Genomic DNA, 23966 nt, shown 5'->3' on the forward strand with positions numbered 1-23966 from the left:
CCCGAAAACAAATATAACGAGTGACAAATCACTCAAAGTAATTCCAAATACATCATACATAATACAGACCATCAAAATCAGTTTACGTAGCGTAAAATTTTAGATAATAACGTTTAAACTTTTAACAAAATATCCAAAAAATATTATTACCTTCACATGACCACATTTAACATACAACACATAACATTTAAGATAAAAAACCATCTCAAACTGAGATAAATACATATCATTTTATTCAATATATCATATGATAGTAATAAAATGCTCGGATCTTACAGATTTGGTTCTTCTTACGCCGTGCCTGGACCCTTCTTAAGGTTTAGCTGCCATTGTGTGTCTTCAAAACAACACCGGAGGGGGGTTTATGCCCTATGGCGCCTCCGGTGTGAGAGTAAGAACTCACTTTTGGATGATAAAGATAGAAATGTAGGAGGCTGTGGTGTGTATACATGAGTGTAAAAGAGAGTGTGTCCCCTCTAAATCTCTTTCCCTTGGACTATTTATGGCCTAAGGATAGAGTTTAGGAGTTGGTACCTTTCAATCAGGGCGCTCATTCCTGGGAGCGGAGGGACACTTAGGACCTGTGGATGCATTACACATTTTCATGTCAGGATGGTACATGAGCGTGCTGATCCTTATCCATCCACAATTTTCATTGTCACATGAGATCCTCATGTGTTAGTTGTGCTTCACATACTATGCCCTATTTGGGCTTTCTAGGATTGGGCAGCGAGGTTACTTTAGTCCTGGGTCGGGCTAGTCCTGAACTAGGTGACCTAGATCCGGGTCCAAGAGGGATTTTATATCCTATCATTTGCTCCCATTTCCCTATGCAGATTTTCTAGATAAGGGAGTAGTGGTTCATTGTTGACTTGTAGAAAAATTTTGCTACTTTTTTGCCCCTAGTCCGGGTTGGGGTTAAAAGGTCCAAGCCAGAGTAGGATGTTGATTCATTATTTCCTTGAATAAAATTTTGCTATTTTTTTACCCCAAGTACGGGTTAAGATTAAGAGGTCCAAGCCAGACTAAGGTGTTGATTCATGGTTACATTGAAAAAGAAAAAATTGCTTCTTTTTTGCCCCCAGTCCGGGTTGAGATTAAGAGGTTCCAGCCGTACTAGGGTGTTAATTCATGGTCACCTTAAAGAAAATTGTTTCTTCTTTCCTGCTTCCTAGTCTGGGTTTAGAGTGAATGATGAACCCTGATTAGAAACATGAATTTTGATTGCCTTGTAGGGAAAATTTTGCTTCTTTGTGCCCAGTGCGGGTTGAAAATGAAAGAATGGATCCGTACTTGAAGATGTATCCTGATTTCCTTGTGGAGAGAAATTTTTTTGCATTTACCCTTGTCCCGGGCTGTGTTGGGATTCCAGGAGTCCGAGACCCAGGTAAGTACCCTGAAGTTCTGTGGAAGTAGGAACAATTTTTCCATTTTTCCCTCATTTATTTCTAGTCGAGGTTGGTTGTTTTCCCTCAAAAGATGTGCTGAAAAAATGAAAATTCATTATCACAACTGTGAATAGATGTACTATTATATATATTTATACTATAAAAGATAACTCCGATCCACGATCTGGTCCTTCCGACGCCGTACCTGGACCCTTCTTACGGTGGAACTACCGATGGGTGTCTGTAAAATAACACCAGATTTGGGTTTAAGCCCCGTAACACGTCCGATATGAGAGTAAGAACTCGCTTTTGAATGTTGAAGATAAAGACGTCAGGAGGTTATGGTGTGTATATTTTAGTGTAAAAGAGAGAGTGTCCCCTCTAAACCTCTTTCCCTTGGATAATTTATAGCCCAAGGGTAGGGTTTAAGTTTTGGTACTTTTCAATTAGGGCCACTAATTCCTAGAAGCGGAGGGGCACGTGGAACCTGTGGATGCATTACACATGTCCAGATCAGGATGGTGCAAAATCGTTCTAATCCTTATCCATCCACAACTGTCATTGTCATGTGATATCTTCAGGTGTGGCTTGTGTTTCACGTATTATGCCCTATTTGGGCTTTCTGGGATATAGGTCGCGGGGTTACTTTAGTCCTGGATGGGCCAGACCTGGACTAGGTGACCCAGGCCTGGGTCCAAAAGGAATTTTATATCCTATCATTTCCCCCCACTCCCTCATACAGAATTTCTGCATGAGGGAGTAGTGAATCATTGTTGACTTCTAGAAAAATTTTGCCACTTTTTTGCCCCCAGTCCAGATTGGGGGTTAAAAGTTCCAAGCCGGATCAGGATGTTGATTCATTGTTTTCTTAAAGAAAATTTTTGATGTTTTCTTTGCCCTAGTTTGGGTTACGATTCAGAGGTCCAAGCCGGATTAGAGTGTTGATTCATGGTTACCTTGAAGAAGAAAATTTTTGTTATTTTTTCCCCCAAACCGGGTTGAGATTAAGAGGTCCAAGCCTGACTAGGTTGTTGATTCATGGTTACCTTTAAGAAAAATTTTGCTGCTTTCTTGCTCACCAATCCGGTCTTAAAGTGAAATGATGAACTCGGATTAAAAGCATGAATTCTGATTACCTTATAGAGAAAATTTTGTTTCTTTGTGCCCAGTCCGGGTGAAGAGTGAAAGAATGGATCGGGATTAGAAGTATGGATCCTCATTGCCTTGTAGAGAGAAAATTATTTGTATTTCCCCTAGCCCGGGTTGTGATGGATTCCAGGAGTTCAGGATCGGGGTAAAAACCCTGAAATTTTGTGATGGTAATCAGGAGTTCGGGACTAGGGTGTTGATTCATGGCTACCTTTAAGAAAAATTTTGTTACTTTCTTGCTCACAAGTCCAGACTTAAAGTGAAATGATGAACCCGATTTAGAAGCATGAATTCTAATTGCCTTTTAGAGAAAATTTTGTTTCTTTGTGCCCATTCCGGGTTATAAATTAAAGAATGGATCGGGACTAGAAGCATTGATCCCGATTGCCTTATAGAGAGAAAATTGTTTGTATTTGCCCCTATCCCGGGTTGTGATGGGATTCTAGGGGTTCGAGATCGGGGTAAAAAACCTTGAAGTTCTTTGGAAGTTGGAGCGATTTTTCCACTTTCCTCCTTAATTTTGAATCAAGGTTGGTTGTTTTCTCTCAAAATATGTGCCAAAATTATGACAACCCAGGTCAAATCCTGAGCCTTTTCCAAAATTCGGGTCAAATCCTGATTCAGTGTCCGAAATAAGTCGAAGTCTACTGTCCCAAATGCAACCAACTTGGATAACGACTAGCCCACCAGAGGCCCCCAAAAGATCATAATTTGTTAGCGCACTTAGTAGTAATACTTTTTCTTATAAACTGAACAAAGTCTCAAATCTCCTCAATGTGGGACTGGGATATTATAAACTCCCCACTTCAACTCCTAACATCCTTGTCTGGCCGAACACACAGCCCATATGACTAAGATCGTACATCTTTAGCCATCATGGGATAATACCGGCTAACTTCGTGTCCCCGCCTCCGGATCTCTTTCCATTGCGGGATAATACCACCAGCTTTTATTTCCCCACCTCCGGCAACTTGTCGCATCAAGTTTTTGAGAGTCGGCTCTGATACCATATTTGACGACCCGGGTCAAATCCCGAGCCTTTTTTGAAAATTGGGTCAAGTCCCGATTTCGAGTCTGAAATAAGTCGAAGCCTACCATCCCAAATGCAGCCAACTTAGATAACGATTAGCCCATCACAGACCCCCAAAAGATCATGATTTGATGTGTGGTTAGTAGTAGTACTTTTTCTTATAAACAGACTGAGGTGTAACATAAATAATGATAATTTATTATCACAGTTGTGAATAGATATACGATTATATATATTTCTACTATAAAAGATAACTCCAATTCACGATTTGGTCCTTCCGATGACGTGCTTGGTCTCTTTTTGCGATGTAACTTCCGTTGGGTGTCTGCAGAATAACACCAAGGGGATTTGAGTCTCGCGGCACATCTGGTGTTAGAGTTAAAACTCGCTTTTGGATGATGAAGATAGAAATTTCAGGAGGTTGTGGTGTGTGTGTTTGATTGTAAAAAATAGTATGTCCGGTCTAAATCTCTCTCCCCTGTACTATTTATAGCCTAATGGTGGGGTTTAGGGTTGATATCTTTCAATCACGATCCCTCATTCCTGGGAGCGGAAGGAAATTTTGGACTTGTGGATGCATTACACGTGTTCAACTCAGCATGATACAAGAGCGTGTTTATCCTTATCCATCCACAATTTTCATTGTCACGTGAGATCCTCACGTGTGGCTTGTGTAACACCCCCAAATCCGGGGTCGGGGATCCGGGTTGTCACGAGTTCCATTTCCCTTAATAATACTTAATCTTAATAATCAACCAACTACTGCGTACTGTGACCCCACAATGTACATACACACCACAAGTTATAGTCTCAGAGATGAATACCAAAAATAACACAAGTCATTTTATTCCACAATTATAACCCATTTCACCTTAAAAAGGGTTTCTGAATAATTTACATATTCCTTGGCATTATTACAATTCATAAATATACATAAGTCTGGTACATCAAAAGTTGAAAGCCTAGCCTATTGGTAGATCCTACCTCAGCTACAATGACATCAACGCCTACAGGAAACTGCGGAACGTTTCCTATCCGCTCACGAATTGGGAGCTTGATCCTGTTCATCTTGTCTATCTGTTGTTGTGTGATGAAAGAAGAAAGCAAGGGTGAGCAATAAGCCCACCGAAATAATATGTATAATAATTAACAATATATGAGCATTCTCATAGTACTCATGAAAGTCTTGGTCAAGAAGAAATGAACCAAGTTTGATCTCTTAACGCGACCAAGTCGCAAAATATTCAGTATATATGTACATATACTTTTCAAAATCTTGGAAGTCCTCTTCCATGCATAATAAACACAGAGTTCCACTTTATAACTGTATAAAAATATCGTTACAAGGTGATCTCATATATCTAACCTTGTCTCAACATTTTTCTGAAAATCTTTGACATGTATAAGATAATCATTTACTAGATATAAGTTTAAAAGATGAAGTTAAAAGATACTCCAATATACTTATATCTTTTCCGAATACTACTTGAACTACCACCGTTCAAGTTATAATTAATTTCAAAATTTCATCACATAGATGAGACTACAAGACAAGATTTGAATAGATTCAATCTTTATAATTTCATTCAAAAGAAATGAAGTTACGAGATACTTCATTAAGTCACGATATATATCCATATATATCTCTCATACATTTCCTGAAAACCTCTGTCATGTAAAGTATTAACAGAGTTGCAATATCCAATGAATTTGGAAAGAAAAGAATTTTGGCATAAACCTGATATCTTGCTGATCAGGCAAAGATACCAATAAGTAACCTTTTCTACTGTAGATGGATGAATTCCTCGCCGGTCATCACCCTGGCCGCATTAGGACCTCGCGCTAGACCGTTACCCGGCCACTCACGCATGGATGGACTGTCACCCAGCCTCTTACACCTTCATAGACCGTACCCCGGCCTGTCGCTTATGCCAACTCAATTAGATGGACTTACTTCCCAAACATTGGGCAAGTAATCAAATTGTTTTCTCAAAACAGCAACCTCGTTGCGAATATAAAATACACCACAGAGCCGGATCCCTAAGATTTTTGAGCGAATATTCAAGTCTCCTTCGAAAGGAAGATCTTAAATCTGGAAACGAGTTTTTGGGATCCGCTCTAACTTTTAAAATCATTTTGAAGACTCAAAAACATTTTTAAGAATGTTTGGAGTAATGCTGATTTAATGAAATAAATCAGTCCCGGTATATTAGAAAATATCTGAATATTATTATTTAAATAATATTCCCATAAGGATAATCCTTATAAAAATAATTGAAGTAAAAGTTTTAAAACTCATACTTGAAATGAATATTAATAACCAAAGATATACTTATACGAAAGTATGATCTTTATTTGAATAATCAAAAATAAGTTTGATTATCGAAACATTATTCTTTAATAAAATAAAGAATATTATTTAATAAATAACCGGAGTCATAAGTGCTCAAATGAATATTCAAAATAATATTCATTAAATAAAATAAATGGAGTCTTAAGTCCTCGAATGAATATTCAAAATAATATTCATTAAATAAACTAAACGGAGTCATAAGTCCTCGAATGAATATTCAAAATAATATTCATTAAATAAAATAAAGTTATCGAATAAACCTTATTCGATTAATAGTTTTGAAAACTATATCTATATATATATAAATATATATATATATATTATACTCGGGAACATCGACTCCCGGTTTAGAAATATGTTCACCTTTGGGTCCCCTATACTAAGGGTATACGCAACTACTGCTTATCTCTAGCATAGTTATTATGCAACTTATAAGCAATTGAATCAACCATTAGATATCAAGATTACGAAACAGATATGCATATATACCATATCAGCAGGCTCCAATATATCGCAAGATTTGCTAATAACATTCATGCACTTATCATAAGATAATGCATATACATATATACATCACAACAACAGTATAACGGGTAGAAAACTTGCCTGAGTGTTACCGGATAGACTTAAGCTTAGAGTGGGTCCGATAACCTATGAACAACAACATAAGTCGGAATTAAACCCCGGTCGCTTAAGAAACTAGACTTTAACCAATTGAACCTTAACGTTCGCTTATGGTCACTTCTACGCTTAACGAATCACATAAGTCGTTCGAGTACCCTTGGCTCCACCATTTTTAATAAATTAACCATTAAGAATTTTAAGGCGATTCTTTCGCGAGTACTGCCTAATCCACTTTACATAATTGTTTCATACTCCAATTAGTCATTTAAGGGCCTTAACCAAGGTTTCAAATTAAGGCGAGGGGTAATGGTTCGTTCGCGAAATGACGTTACTTAAAACGGTCGTTTCTCCTAAACCGTACATCGGAACCAAGTGATCCACATATCAAAACGAAGCTTACGACACGCTCTAGCTAAACATGGCAATGTTACAGATTGTTTATTGAGTTTTATGTCCTGAACACTAAGAACAAGCAGTTGAATAAAAATGGGCATTATGACGGCTATATTTACGAGTTTTCCAAGTTTCTCACTACACCAAAAGCTCACCAAACAACCCACAATCATTAACACATCAAAACCTCAACTAAATAATACTATACCAGTCCTTATTCTTCAGATTCTTCATCTCAACCAACCACAATCAAGTTTTATTAACTATAACAAGATTCATTCACCAAATCACTCCAAATCCAAATCAAACTACTAATAATCAAAGGTCATGCTTCTCATTTAGAAAACCAACCATTAAAATCACTAATAATCAAAGTAAAGGACAGGGTTTGAAGTTTATACCTTCCTTGGGAGGTGTTAAGTTGCTAGGAATCCTTAGGGAGCCTCCTACAAGCTTAATCTTTTCAAAGAAATCAAGAACACAAAGTTAGACTTTGAAGTTTCTAAAAGTCCGATTGAAAGAACTGTAAAAATGAGGGTCTTACCATGCTTATTTGGATGAGACTTGTGAACAAGAGTTCTAGGCCATCTCAATACCTTTCCAACGAGCTATATAACACAACATTTGAGTGAGAAATGAAGGAGATACAACAGTTTTAATGTGCTGGTTCTGTTTTGGCCGAGAGCAATGGAAATGGGGGAGGAAGATGAGAGCTTGTGTTAACTTGAACTTGTGGTGGAAATGAAATGATTTTAGGATATTTACTTGACTAGTTGTTTTGTTTAAATTAGTGGAAAGTGACATAAGCATGGTGATGTCATCAAGCTTACATAATCCTTGCCACTTGTCTCATCCTTATGGTGGAAGCATCTTTTTAAGCTTAATCCTTATATTAAGATGTTAACTAAGTGCATTAATCTTGCACTAATTGACCCTCCTCCTTGCCTCTTGCATTACTTAGTCGTTTAATTATTTTACGACTCGTTTATTGTTCATTCTCGTTGATCGTTTGAGGGATCATATCCGGGATCTCATTAGTTGGGTTCCCCTAAACCTTTCTCAATATTTCATATTCCTTTTATGGTCCTCTCTTATAATCCTTGAATTTAAATCATTTTAATCATGTTACCTTATACTCAATTCTTTCGGTATCTGGTGGATTTTCGGAAAAAATCAAAGTGTTCGAATTTGGATTCTGACGATCTTTACATACACTTATATACCATATGGAATACTAATAAGATCTCAGAATATCAATAAAAGAACTCCTACATAGTGTGGCATGAAAAGTTTTCTTAATCAGCATAATCAGCAAAATCACTATTCATCAGTGTTTCAAAGATTCTAAAAATAGGGGTTATTACAGCTTGTGCTTCACGTATTATGCCCTATTTGAGATTTCTAGGATATGTGCCGCGAGGTTGCTTTGGTCCTGGGTCGGGCCGGAACGGGGTTGTACCGGACCTGGACTAGGTGACCCAGGCGCGGGTTCAGGAGGAAAATTATATCCCATCTATATTCAAATTAATTTAGATCAAATCAAATATTTTATTGTTTATAGTTATAAATATATTGTTAAACATAAATTATTTGTCACGTTAATTTATTTATTATTGAGGATATAGCATTAAATTTAAGTATATAATTCTTTTATATTATTTAGGTTAAAACTACTAAATTTAATAATCTCTAAATTTGTGATAGGCATAGCATTATTTTTTAAAATTTACGAACTCATGTGTTATAATTAACATTTTTCGCAGATATAAAATTAAATTCCTCCCATTTTGTGCCACTGACATTTGAGAACCCTTGTTTGGTTATATTCTACTGCCACATAAATGCTAGTGCAAAAATATTTATAAATATATATTCAGTATCCAAATTAAGTGGGTTTTTTCAGGTTAATGAGTTATTAAAATATGGAAAGGGGATATATGCTTCGAATTTACCAACTAGAGTTAATGAAGTATTTAACTCTTTTTTATCTTGCAGCTTTCGTATTTTTGTCGACCAAATATAATTTACCAAATAAAGTTTTAACAATTCCAACCTATATAATTCTGACCAAATATGGTCAATTTTAACTTAACGACCAACCTATTTTTGACTAAATATGATTGATTTTATATTGACCTGGCAACATTAATGTGGATGAAGTAAATTTTGAGAGAATTTCAACGGTACCAACATCAAAGGAGGCATGGGACATCCTTAATAAGGCCTACAAAGGTGAAGAAAAAGTAAAAATGATGAGACTTCAAGCTCTAAGAGTTTGGTTTGATTTACTACAGATGAAAGAAAGTGGAATGGTGGAGGGATTTTATAATCGGACAATTTTAATTGTTAATCAACTTCATGTTAATGGAGAAGATATTTCGGATAAAAGAGTCTTGGAAAAAATTCTTCGTAGTATGACTAGAAAATATGAGCATGTTGTTGTGGCCATAGAAGAATCAAAAGATTTGAATACTTTCTTTCTTGAAGAATTGTTCGGCTCAAAACAATCTCATGAACTCCGCATCAAGCAATTTGACTCCTCTCCTTCCGAGCAAGTTTTTCAAGTTCAAGACACTAGTCGTGGTGGTTTTAGAGGTGGTTTTAGAGGAAGAGGTGAAAGAAGATCATTTCGTGGTCGAGGACAAGGAAGAGAAAATGTGCAAAGTGAAAATTTTAACTCATATCAAAGAGGAAGGGGAAGAGCTCGTGGAGGTTTCAATGGAAGAGGAAGAGGTAATTCTTTTAATTCTTTTAATTTTCAATGCCATTATTGCCGTAAAATTGGGAATATAAAAAAAGATTGTTATAAAAGAATTAATGATGAAAAAGATTCCAATTTTCTACATGAGGATGTTCAGGAGAAAGATGAAAGTATGCTTCTTGTTAGATATGTTCAAGAAGAGTCACTTGATGATGTTTGGTATATCGATAGTTGTTATAGCAACCACATGACCGGAAATAAAAATTGTTATGTGAATTTTGATGAAAGCGTCCAACGAGAAGTCAAGACGGGTAACAACAATAGGCTTGTCGTCAAAGGGTGTGGAGATGTTCCAATCCAAATAAATCAAGGTACAAACTATATCTTCGGTGTTTATTATGTTCTCGATCTTAAGCATAATCTTTTAAATGTTGGGAAACTTTTAAGAAAGGGACATAATGTGAATTTTAAAGATGATTTTGTGAGATAAGAGACAAAAATGGTCTTCTTGTTGTAAGAGTCAAGATGGCATTAACTAAAATGTTTTCATTGAAAATCAAAAATGAGTATCTTCCATGCTTTTCTAATATTGTGAATGACAAGTCTTGGTTTTGGCATCTTCGATATAATCACTTGAGTTTTAGCACTGTGAGGAATATGTTGTGAACTTGATGATAAATTAATCAAAACACCTTAGTAGATTTAACTTAGTGAATATCTAGCACTCGATGGATAATCAAATATAGTCCCGACGGATGATTTATTATGTCCCGACGGATGACAATTTGACATCCACCGGGTGAGTAGCTTATGTAACAAATAAGTATTGTAGCTCAGTTCTGCAAACAACTTTGTGTAAATTCTGTAGGAGTATATGAGTCATGTTAACTACTAATGGATATGTAGAATAAGTTGATTAATTATAAATATGAGATGTCTTGTAATTCTGTATAAGTGAAATGGGGTCAAGTGATAAATAACTACCCGACAGATGAACGACAAAGCTACCCGATAGATGATCAACAAAGAATACCTAACGGATGACAAACATGTTCCCGACGGATGACAAACATGTACCCGACAGATGATCAAATTCAAATATCTGTTGACAGTGACAATATAGTCATATGCATTGGGTGTTTGCAAAAGGAATGTGGCAGCCTGTTAAGCAGGAATTTGAGAACAAAGAAGCATTACTATTTCCATGCAATTGTGAAGATATTCAAAGATGCTGGAATAGAGTAGTGAAGCAGCATGGAGTTAGACTAGATATGTTTTGTTTTATTATCTTGTTTTATTGTCATGTAAACTTGGTGATATATAAACCAAGTGTAGCTAGTAGAATATTCAACTAAGCAAACACATTTTAAAGAGAGATAGAAAAAATTGTACTTGTCAAGAATTTCTCTGTAGTTTGTTTGTTCTACTTGTAAAGCAGTTGTGAGCCATTTTAAGCTACACAAAGTTCTCAAACTGATATATATATATATATATATATATATATATCTGGTGGATACATTTAAATCCACCAGAAAGTTTTAAAAACTTGTGTTTTAATTACTTTGTGTTTTGATTTATATAATTCTTTCACTCCGCACTTTGCAAATCAAACACTTATATATATTCAGTTAGAACAGTTTTTAAAATCTTGAAAAAGTAGCCAAAATTACATTCAACCCCCCTTCTGTAATTCTTGTTGTATTGTTTGGGATTAACAATTGGTATCAGAGCAAGCTCTTGAAGTACAAAGAGTGTAAAGATCACAACGAACAACAAGATGAACAAGAAGGATATTGGAGTCAAAATTCCATTTCTGGAAAGAGATAATTATCACCACTGGAAAGTAAAAATGCACCTGCATCTTCTTTCCCAAGATGAGGCCTCTGTGGATTGCATAGAGAGAGGTCCTCATGTACCAATGAGAGCTGCAACTGGCAATGAACCATCTGTTCCCAAACCTAGGCATGAATGGTCAGATGTCGATATTGAGCAAGTCAGGATAGATAAGAAGGCCTTGAATATTTTGTTCAATGGAGTTGAAGGTGATATGTTTGATAACATCATTAACTGTAAAACAACCAAAGAGGTTTGGGACACAATCCAGATTATTTGTGATGGTACTGAGCAAGTAAGGGAAAACAAGACGCAGCTACTGATTCAGCAATATGAGCATTTCCACTGTGAAGAAAGTGAGTCTCTCACTGATATTTTTAGTAGATTTTAAAAGCTATTAAATGCTCTGAAGTTGCATGGAAGGGTCTATCAAACAAAAGACTCTAACCTCAAGTTCCTTAGATCTCTTCCAAAAGAGTGTAAGCCAGTGACAGTTTCATTGAGAAATTCTCAGGATTACAAGGACTTCACCTTGGAGAGACTGTATGGCATCCTAAAAACTTATGAGCTTGAAATTGATCAAGATGAGAGGATGGAGAAATGAAGGAAGAAAGGAGGGTCCATAGCACTGGTTGCTGAGTTAGAGAAAGAGAAAGAGATGAAGGTAGAAGCTGTTGAGTCTACATCAAAGGTCTGTGAAAGCAAGGGTAAAGGGCTAGTAGCTGAAAATGAAGATCAGTTGAGCCAAGATGACATGGATGATATTGATGAGCATTTAGCATTCCTATCCAGAAGGTTTTCCAACCTCAAGTTCAAAAAGAATTTTGGAGCAGCCAAGCCAAGTAGAAACATGGTGGATAAATCCAAATTCAAATGTTTCAAATGTGGCTTGGCAGGGCATTTTGCCAATGAGTGTAGAAAGTCAGATTCTAGAAAGAAGAAGTTTGAGCATGTTGATTATAAACAGAAATACTTTGAGTTGCTCAAGCAAAAGGAAAGGGCTTTCATTCCACAAGAAAATGACAGGGCAGCTGATGGATTGGATGAAGATGAAGAAACAAGCTATGTCAACCTAGCCCTGATGGCCAAGTCTGATGAAACAGAAACAAGTTCTTCAAGTAATCAGGTAATCACCAATAACCTAGCTCATTTATCTAAAGCTGAGTGTAATGATGCAATCAATGACATGTGCATAGAATTATACCACTTGCGTGTTACACTTAAGTCCCTCACTAAGGAAAATTCTAAAATTAAATAAAACAATTTGTTTTTAAGTGAGAGGAATAATGTGCTAGAATCTCATTTTATTGAATTTGAAAAATTGAGAACTGAGTGTAAGATTGCTAAGGATGAATTAACTGAGTCCGTGAAGAAAGAAAAGATTTTAAAGAAGTAGCTGGAATGATAACATGAAGTGATTAAGGCATGGAAATCATCCAGAGATGTCCATGCACAAATCACTAAAGTTCAAGGTATTGAGTCCTTTTGTGATGCAGCCTGGAAAAAGAGTAAGGAGAAGCTGGAATCCAATTTGGTTGAAGGATTGTTGACAGATGTGGACTCGACGGATGATGAAAATCATCCGTCGGATAATCAAAAGGATTATCTGTCGAGTGACAAAGAGCCACATCCGTCGGCTGTGAGTAAACCTGTGGGCAAAGCTAAGCTAGCCAAGTTAAATAAAAAATATGGCTCAGTTTCTAAAAAATTTATTCCAGGAGAACCAAGTCAAGTCAGGAAGGAGAAGAAAGTTAATGTTGGTCATCTTTCCATCAAGCAATTGAATGACAAATTAGAAAAGATTGAGGTTAAAACAAAAGCTAAAAAGAAAAATAATATAAATGGGAAAGTAGGAATTAACAAGCTGAACAACTACACACCTGATAAATATGCTCCAAGAAAAATATGTGTTAAGTGTGGTAGTGTTAATCATTTATCTGTTAATTGCAAACTTGCCATGCCTACTCCTATGTCTGCACCCTCTTCTTTTCCCAACATAACTACCATGCCTACCATGCCTATGAATGTTATGTTTGCTCAGAATATGAATGCACAATTTGCTAATATGCCATTTGCACCTAATCCTTATTATGCCGCATTTAATATGCCTCAAATGCCATTTAGCATGCCTTTCAGGAATAACATGTTTGCAAATAGCATGCCTTTTCCTGTTAATCAAAATGTGCATGACAATTTTGTTTTAATGACTGGTTTCAAAGGTCCAACTCAGATGATTAAGGATGAATCAGAAATTCCCAAGTCAAATGAGATCAAACCTAAGAAACCAAAGAAGAAAGCTAACAAGGAAAGACCCAAGGAAACTTGGGTACCAAAATCAACTTGATTTGATTTTGATGTGTGCAGGGAAACATAAAGAATCTTTGGTATCTGGATAGTGGTTGTTCAAGGCACATGACTAGAGATTCTACCTTGCTCACTGAGTTCAAGGAAAGAGCTGGCCCAAGTATTACTTTTGGAGATGACAGCAAGGGTTATACTGTGGGATATGGCTTGATATCAAAAGACAATGTTATCATTGAAGAGGTTGCCCTAGTGGATGGTTTAAGCATAATTTATTGAGTATCAGCCAGCTTTGTAATAAGGGCAATTCAGTAACCTTCAATTCAGAAGCCTGTGTTGTGATAAACAAAAAGAGTAACAAGGTGGTTCTCACTGGAGTGAGAAAAGGGAAAGTATCTAGCTGACTTCAACTCATCAAATACATAATTTGTCACTTGTCTTCTTAGTAAAGCAAGTCAAGATGAAAGTTGGCTATGGCACAAGAAGCTGTCCCATCTAAACTTCAAAACCATGAATGAGCTTGTCAAGAAAGAACTGGTTAGAGGTATTCCTCAAGTGGAGTTTACTAAGTATAGATTGTGTGATGCATGCCAGAAGGAAAGCCGATCAAAGCATCATTCAGAAAGAAGCTTGATTCAATAATTGAAGAACCTTTGCAATTGTTACACATGAATTTGTTTGGACCAGTCAATGTGTTGTCCATCTCAAGGAAAAGATTTTGCCTAGTAATTGTGGATAATTTCTCAAAGTTCTCTTGGACATATTTCTTAAAGTCTTAAGATGAAGCTAGTGAAATCAACATCAATCACATAAGACAAGTCAACAATTATCCTAATTTTAAAGTAAGAAGAATCAGGAGTGACAATGGAACTGAGTTCAAGAATTCTGTGATGAGATTATTTTGTGAAGAGAATGGGATTATGCATGAGTTTTCTGTAGCAAGAACTTCACAACAAAATGGAGTAGTGGAAAGAAAGAACAGATCTCTTATTGAAGCCGCAAGGACAATGCTTGAAGAATCAAAGTTACCAACATATTTTTGGGCTGAAGCTGTGAATACTGCCTACTACACTCAGAATATTTCTTTGGTTAATCAAGCAAAGTGCATGACACCCAACCAATTGTTCAAGAATAAGAAGCCAACCCTAAATTTTCTTCATGTCTTTGGCTGCAAATGTTATATCTTGAGGAATCAAACTGATCAATATGGGAAGTTTGATGCTAAAGCAGATGAAGGAATTTTTGTTGGATATGCTGTGAGAAAGGCATATAGAGTCTACAATCTAAGAACCAACATTGTTATGGAATCAGTACATGTTGTGTTTGATGATAAAAAGATTGAAGGACTACAAGATGGAGATTTCCATGAAAGCCTCAAATTTGATAATGTGGAGATGGTTAGTGATGACAGTGATGATGAAAGTGATCAAGAAACAGTGAATAAGGATAATGCAGAAAAATCTACAACTAATGAAGCACATAACTCAACATCTGTCGAGTTACAAAATGCTTCATCCGTCAGGAGATAATCTGCCTTATCCGTCGGGAGACAATCAGCCTCATCTGTCGGAACACAAAGTGCATCATCTGTCGGGTCATTAAGAGAAGCTAAAAGTCAGAATAGATCACCTACAGAAAGTTCCCCTTTCTCAAATCAAAGATTCACAAACTCAGAGGGAGTTTCTCATATTCAAAACTCAGTCACACATCAAGACATTAATGAGGCCTCTTCATCTAGAGCTAATCTACCTCAACAAAGAAAACGGACTAAGGATCACCCTTTTGAGCTCATCATTGGTGATGCATCTTCTAGAGTTCAGACAAGGAGAGCAACTCAAGAAAAATGTCTATATAGTAGCTTCCTATCGAAGGAAGAACAAAGAAGGTAGAAGAAGCTTTGTTGGATCCTGATTGGATCTTAGCTATGCAGGAGGAGCTAAACCAATTTGAAAGGAACAAGGTATGGAAGCTGGTACCCAAACCTAAAGGAAAGAATACAATTGATACCAAGTGGGTATTCAGAAATAATATGGATGAAAATGGCATAGTGGTCAGGAACAAAGCTTGATTGGTTGCTAAGGGCTACTACCAACAAGAAGGAATATATTTTGATGAAACCTTTGCTCCTATTACAAGACTTGAAGCCATCATAATTTTCTTAGCCTATGCAGCCCATGCCAATTTCAAAGTCTATCAAATGGATGTCAAAAATGTCTTTCTGAATGGAGATTTGGAGGAGGAAGTCTATGTCAGTCAACCTCCTGGTTTTGAAGATCCAAATTTTTCAGGATATGTCTACTATCTTTTGAAAACACTTTATGAACTGAAGCAAGCACCTAGAGCCTGGTATGACAGTTTATCAAAGTTTCTTTTGGAAAATCACTTCACAAGAGGTACTGTTGATAAAACCTTATTCAAATAAGAAAACACATTTCAAAGAGACATAGAAAAAGCTGTACTTGTCAAGAATTTATCTGTAATTTGTTTGTTCTACTTGTAAAGTAGCTGTGAGCCATTTTAAGCTACACAGAGTTCTCAAACTGATATATATATCTCCGGTGGATACATTCAAATCCACCAGAAAGTTTTAAAAGCTTGTTTTTTTATTACTTTGTGTTTTGATTTATATAATTCTTTCACTATGCACTCTGCAAACACTTATATATATTCAGTTAGAACATTTTTTAAAATCTTGAAAAAGTAGTCGGAATTACATTCGACCCCCATTCTGTAATTCTTGTTGTATTGTTTGGGATTAACAAGCACTTTATCCAAGATTTGTAAAGGTCATATGGTGAGGGGCATCCTAAATATTCAAATGAAATATTAAGTGTGTGAAGATTGTGTTTTTGGAAAGCATCATCAAGATCCATTTCCAAAAGACAAGACATGGTGAGCTAAAAAACCATTGGAATTAGTACATTCAGATTTGTGTGGACCCATGCGCACAAACTCTATTGGAGGTAGTCGTTATTTCCTCACTTTTATTGATGATTATAGCCGCAAGATGTGGATTTATTTTCGCAAAGAAAAATCTTAAGTATTTGAAGTTTTTAAAGATTTTAAAGCAGTTGTGGAGAAAGAAAGTGGTCCTTCTTTAAAGACACTACGATCCGATCGTGGTGGTGAATATATGTCCGAAGAATTTGGAAGTTTTTTGAAAAATCATGGAATTCTCCATCAACTAATGGTTCGTTCAACCCCTCAACAAAATGGGGTAGCCGAGAGGAAGAACCGAATAATTATGGAGCTTGTTCGATGTATGTTGAAAATAAAATATTTGCCTAAGATGTTTTGGGCCGAAGCGGTGATATGTGCTTGTTATGTTCTTCATCGTGCACCTACTAAAAGTGTACAAGGGAAGACTCCACAAGAAGCTTGGAGCCATAAGAAGCCATATGACTCTCACTTCCGAAATTTTGGAAGTATTTGTTACTCTCATGTGCTTGATGAAAAGAGAGGCAAACTTGATGATAAATCTGAAAAATGCATCTTTGTTGGTTATAGTGAAGCTTCCGAGGCATACAAATTATACAATCCTATCACAAGAAATGTTGTAATTAGTCGTGATGTGATCTCCAATGAGGAAGTTTCGTGGGAATGGAAGAATGAGAAAGAAAGTTCAAGTGTATTTCTTGATGATGATGCATTTGATCCAGTTGAAGAAGAAGGCTCCACTCCACCATCTAATTATCCGCCAAACTCATCATCATCATCCGCAAGTTCCGAATCACTACCTAGAAAGACAAGAACTGTGGCAGATCTCTATGGAGAAACAAGAAGAATTTTGGAAGATGAGTTTGTTGATTTTGCCTTATATGCAAATGCGGATCCGGTCTTTTTTGAAGATGTCGCGAAAGAAAATAAATGGAGACATGCCATGGATCAAGAAATTGATGCAATCGAAAGAAATCAAACATGGGAGTTAGTTGAAGCTCCTAAAGGAAACAAACCTATGGAGTCAAGTGGGTTTACAAGAAAAAGATGAATGCATAAGGTGAAGTTGAGAAACATAAGGTGTGATTGGTGGTTAAAGGTTACAAACAAAAGTATGGTGTTGATTACAAAGAAGTTTTTGTTCCCGTGGCACGCCTTGAAATAATTCGTTTGATACTTTCTTTGGCCGCGCAAAATATGTGGCAAGTTCACCAACTGGATGTCAAATCCGCTTTTTTGAATGACGAATTGCAAGAAGAGGTGTATATTGATCAACCACCGGGCTATGTGAAGAAGAATGAAGAAAATAAAGTCTATCGGTTGAAGAAGGCTTTGTACGGATTAAAACAAGCCCCACATGCATGGTATAGCCGCATAGATGAGTATTTTGTAAAGATGCGATTCAAGAGGTGTCCATTCGAGCATACACTTTACATTAAAGAGAAAAAAGATAAAATTCTAATCATTAATTTATATGTGGATGATTTGATTTTTACGGGAAATAATCATGATGATATTGAAGAATTCAAGAAGAATATGATGCAAGAGTTTGAGATGTCCGATTTGGGTTTAATTCACTACTTTCTTGGTATTGAGGTAAAGCAAGATGAAAAAGGAATTTTTATATCTCAAGAAAAGTATGCAAATGATTTGATGAAGAAATTTCGAATAAAAGAGGCGAAACCATGTAGAACTCCCGTTGAAGTTGACTTGAAATTAAGTAAGGATGATGATTCTAAATTTGTTGATCCTACTAATATAGAAGTCTTGTTGGGAGTTTGATGTACTTGACCACCACTCGGCCGAATATCATATATGGTGTTAGTTTGATTAGTAGATTCATGGAGCAACCAAAGAAGACACATTGGGAGGCCGGAAAAAGAATCTTGAGGTATGTTCGTGGAACACTTGGAGATGGACTTTATTATCTAAAGGCAAATGACTCTAAGGTGCTTGGATATTGTGATAGTGATTGGGCCGGAAGTGTTGATGGTAGTAAAAGTACTTCGGGAAATATTTTCTTTGTTGGCTCTTGTGCAATCACATGGATGTCAAAGAAACAACAAGTTGTGGCTCTCTCAACGGCGGAGGCAGAATATATTTCTTTATCTTTAGCTAGTTGTCAAACATCATGGATCACATGGGTGTTGGAGGACCTCAAGCATGCCGGTTAGGAAAGTCCAATTATTTATTGTGATAGCAAGCCAGCTATATAGCACTCACGAAAAATCCAGTATTTCATGGGAAGAGCTAGCACATAAGAATCAAATATCATTTTATCCGAGACTTGGTGAAGAAAGGAGAAGTTGAGATTCAACATTGCAAGTCACAAGACTAAATTGGTGATATCTTTACGAAACCTTTGAGGCCCGACATTTTTAAGGAGTTGAAAAATAAACTCGGCATGAGAAAAAGTTTAGCTTAGGGGGGTGTTAAAATAATTATAAGCTATTAAGCTAAACTTTGATTATTATTTTAATAATATAAAATGTTCTTGGAAGCACCTAGAATTGACCTTTGATTTTCAAGAATTTTGAGTTCATGGTCTTTTGAGTTCATGACGTTTAGCTTTTCATGTACCTAGGGAGTTGCATATTAAACTATATTCTAGTAGGTTATATGAAGGCGTATAAATAGGACACTCTTTGAAACTTTGTAATCATTAAGTTTTATATTATCTTTTGAGTGAAATACAAGTGTGAGTTTATATCTCTTTTTTATGAGTTAGTTTTGTGAATTATTGAGAACAAGTTTTTTTTTTAATATCCAACTAGTTTTTTTTCTTTAATATCCAACTCTTTTATACTTAAGTTCCCACACGGGTGACAATATACTAACTATTATGCCATAAGCCTGTTACAAAACACAGGCACATGCATTAGCCATTGTTTAATATTATCCCTGAAATCTTGTTTACCAAATAATTGAGCAACAAATTATTGGTCTCTATAGTACTCTAGCTTAATAAATTTTGGTTTTAATATTGGAGCTCTTTTTTCTTTCGTTTTCTCTGGTTCCACCTCACCAGTTCTAAACAACAAAAGTGTACAGGTACAGCTTACGCTGTAGGTATACATATAATGTGCTGTGCTAAATTAATGTGCACTGTCCAAGAGTATACATATCACGACTAAGACATGTTTATTTACATGTATATATGTAAACCACTATTTTAAAAATCCCCCATTTTTAAAAAAATCCCCGATTAATTCTTAAAAAATATTTGGCCCGTTCTATTTTTTGAAATCCGATTAATATTTATAAATTAATTTTGAATTATATATTTCATAATAAATAAGGTAAATATATTAAATATTATTAAAATATTTAAATATATCCGATTTTTGTTCCGATTAATCCTGCCGATTAATCCCCGATTTACCGATTAATCCCTAATCGGTACCTAAACTAATTAGTACCGATTACCGATTTTTACAATCATGATGTAAACTAATAAATGTAGTATTTTTATTAAAAAAAATAAAGACTGAAGTGAGGGGAAATTAGGTGTGCTTTTTGGGGGAAATCAGTAGGAGCATGCAAATTATTGAGTCCACCAAAAAATGTGGGGGCAAAATAACAGTGTCACCCTACGAGTAGATCATATGGCCACAAATTCATTTCATTTTTGTTGAGAAAAAGTGATTTTTAGCAGTCATGGATGAGAAGAACCAGGGGCTCTGCTATTTTCTTTATTTAACAAAGCCAAGTTAATGTAAATGCGACTATGCGTTAAACTTTATTATAGCCATGCATAGTAAATTAATAAATTTATTGAAACATGATTTAATACCACTTTTTTTGTGTGTTTTATATGTCATCACTCATTTGATATATTTAGTCTATAACTCATTTTCAATTTTTAAATGAAGACAAAAATTTATTGATATTTTATATTCTGCTTCAAGAGATAAATCAACGATTATCGATTTTTAGTAACACGAAATTTGTGTAAGATAAATTGTTTATTTTAAAATATAAAAGAATATTTACGTTGATGCATGTGGTGGTTGACATAAAAAGTGTTCACTTATTTCAACAGAATAATTTGATTCCCCATATATGTGGTGGAAAACTGTGGTCTCACTATTTTTCACATTTCTACTTGATTTTCCTCTGTCGGTAGTAATAGAATTGAGGCCATCATGCATAAATACTACTCCTAACAAGTTATAGTAGCCATAACTAGTTGATACCATCTCTGCGAATAATGCTTGACACTATTAACTGTTTCATTTGTGAGAATTTGAACTTTGCATAAACATCTTCAAATAGACCCAAGGCACCCCATACCTTAATTTGATCTCGACTAATTATTATTAGAAGATCTTAGTAAAATAATATAAGATCCTGGACATAACCATTCTCTAACACCTTGAGATTTTAGAGTAATTGGTTCCTTGACATGATATCAGAGCTGAGGCCGGCAGAGAACTCAGGTTCGATCCCTGCTACCCCCAACATTTCTCACAATTTATGAGGGACATGAAAGGAAAATTTATGCCCCAAAGATGGGCGCCCGTGATCCACTCTTCGACCCATAAATGGGCTTTCGAGACTGGTTCCATAATCCGTCCAGATTTTCAGAAGGTAGTCGAGACTTAAGTTTAGGGCTTAGTCCCTCTGTGTTAATGCTCCACTGCATGTCTAAGTAATATTTATTGTATGCACGAGAATGGAAGAGTGCTTGGAGTCGGAAACTTGGGTGGCCAAGGAGCTGTTAATATCAGAGTTCTGGGTCACATACTTGATACACTGTCATTGATTTTACTAGAAGCGAATGTCAGTACAGGTGAGGGGGTGAGAGATCAGTCATCACTTGTTGTTACAAGTTGCAAGTAATTAATATGCTGGAACTATGCTGGCGCAGTTTGTCAGCTTGTTTAGTAAGGGGTATGTCCATTGTTAGTTGTCGGTGGCTTGTGTCCACCCCTCCATTCTCTAGTGTCCTTTTATGCCTGTGCTATTCATTCATTCATACTCTTTTCTGTAGGGTTTAAAACAAATGCAAGAAAGACAAAAATTAACATACAGTAAAATCATGTTCAATATCTACTTGTTTACAAATAAACTCCAAATTTTTTCAAGTCGAACACCAAATATTTCCCGAGTATATGAGCTCATTTGCCGCCTAATGCTCGGCCCTCCATTCTCTAGAGTTTTATATGACCCTATTGACTTGGGCTATTTGTCTCATCCAGTACGCTTATATTCATTCATTCATTCATGCTCTCTTCCGTGTGAATTTTGTATAACAGTAATTTGAAGGTTATTGGCCGGAATAAAGACCAAGGATGGTGTTTGAGAGTGGAGAAAAATTGTTTATGTTGGTGGCTGAACTTGTATGTTGACTCCTAAAAAAAATAGGGTCTGCCTTATTCTCTATCGAGTGTCGACTCATATCTCATACAAATGTCTACATACCCTCGCTACTAGAATTCTGTCAATAGACATCGGTCCTTAGACATCGGTTGCTGAGACGACCGATGTTAAAGTTATATTTAGACATCGGTTATTTTAAAACCGATGTTACTGCTTATTTTAGACATCGGTCCACAAAATAACCGTTATCTATAGTTATTTTTTAAAAATGAAAAACGTTAGTTAGACATCGGTTTTTTATGTAACCGATGTCTTTGTTTTATAGGCATCGGTTTGAGTTTACGACCGTTGTCAATGGTTAACTAAAAAAAATTAAAAAAAAATGCGAAAAGTTTCCCCCCTTTTATTTCCCAATTATTCCCCCCTTAACCAAAAAATGAACCCGTCTCTCTAGTATCTCTCTCCTCTCAGCTCTCTTCCTCCCCCTATCTCTCTTTCATTCTCTTTCATCTCTCTCTCTCTATCTTTCTCGCTCTCTCTCTCTCTCTCTCTCTCTCTCTCTTTCTCGTTCTTTCTCATCTCTCTATCTCTAACCATATTTTCATAATTAAAACCCTAATTTATATGACCATCTCACATTGCAAGTAATTAGGGTTCGAATTAAACACCAAATTATAGATCTTCAATTAATCAAACTCCTACTATAAGAAACCTTAATTTCTCGACCCAGCTTGGATTAGTTTGTATAATTGGGTTTTTTTTCTTTATCAAGATTGGGTTTTCGGTGTTCTTACTTTTTATTGGTGTTTTTAACAGGTTATGAAACATCAGTACCCATCTCAAATTGGAGCTTTCAAAGTTTGTGGATGACATTTACGAGAAAGTGAAGGAAAAAGAGAGTGGTGTTAGTGTTGCTTCGGTGAGGAGTTCTGTGCTTCTTTTGTTGAATTTGATTTGTTTAATTTGTGTATGAGATAGTAGTTTCACTATAATTGTGAGTTTCATCGTTTTCTGTTTATGGTATAAAATCCGATTGTTTCAATGGCTTTAGTAACTATGGTTATTTTGAGTTTATTTGTAGACGCTGTTCACTTTTGGTACTAAACTGTATAAGGTTTTTTTTACTACAAGTCAGGCAGAAGAAGTTGCTCATGTGACTGGGATAGACTAAATTTACAGGCAGTGTACAGTTACAACAACTCTATATATATGCTGACCTCTTTTTCTTAATTGTGTTCATGTAAAACTACATAAGTATTAGTTTAAAGGAAATTGTTATGGTACAATGTTTCAAGATATATATATATATATATATATATATATATATATAGTGGCTATGAGTAAGTTGTTTTTCTGCAAATTGTTCTTTCAAGATGATTTTACAGTATCAACTGTTATTATGCACTGTTATTATGCTTGCTGGAGAAGTGAGGCATCCTGGTTCATGTGTTTACTGATCTTTCCTGTTGTTTGGAAAATCAGGGTGGCACGACTTAGATGAGATTTCAACCCCTAAACCCTGATGGAGGTTATAGTTTGATTGAAGGGGAGGATGGAGAGGACTCAGATTGTTTTGTTTCTCTATCGAAATATGGATTAGAGGAACTAAAAGGAGGAGATGGTAATGAAGTTGGAATGCTTTTGCAAGAAGAAAGTGATCATTTTGAGGAGGAAGATTTAAGTAAGGTAATGGAAGATCTAATGTTGATGGGCATTTTTATCACTACAGTGTAGGATTCTTCTTCTTAGTAATCACTTTAAAGTGAATGTGACCAATGCTGATAGGCATTTTTATCACTACAATGTAGGATTCTTCCTCTCGCGCTTCGAATGTCGATGCACCTGTTTTGTTTTTTCCTTGTTTCACTTTTATTTATTGTATGTTTGTACCTTTGATGTTGTGCATTAAGTGTGAATGGAAATAGCAATGCCTTT

The 23966-nt window shown here is 35.8% G+C and overlaps 1 protein-coding gene and 1 long non-coding RNA gene across 2 annotated transcripts; one reads left to right on the plus strand and one right to left on the minus strand.

The window, feature by feature from the left end:
* Nucleotides 1–6521: 6521 nt before the first annotated feature.
* LOC141671332 (uncharacterized) lies at nucleotides 6522–7656 on the minus strand. Its single transcript, XR_012555054.1, has 3 exons — nucleotides 7482–7656; nucleotides 7339–7396; nucleotides 6522–6571 (listed from the first exon to the last, which is right to left on the minus strand). It is a non-coding gene; the product is annotated as an uncharacterized LOC141671332 (long non-coding RNA).
* Nucleotides 7657–9186: 1530 nt separating this feature from the next.
* Nucleotides 9187–10128, plus strand: LOC141673923 (uncharacterized). The gene has a single exon (XM_074480650.1). The coding sequence runs from the start codon at nucleotides 9187–9189 to the stop codon at nucleotides 10126–10128; it is 942 nt and encodes a 313-aa protein (XP_074336751.1).
* The last annotated feature ends 13838 nt before the right edge of the window (nucleotides 10129–23966 follow it).

Source organism: Apium graveolens, chromosome 7 (assembly GCF_009905375.1).
Source record: "Apium graveolens cultivar Ventura chromosome 7, ASM990537v1, whole genome shotgun sequence".
Taxonomy (NCBI): domain Eukaryota; kingdom Viridiplantae; phylum Streptophyta; class Magnoliopsida; order Apiales; family Apiaceae; genus Apium; species Apium graveolens.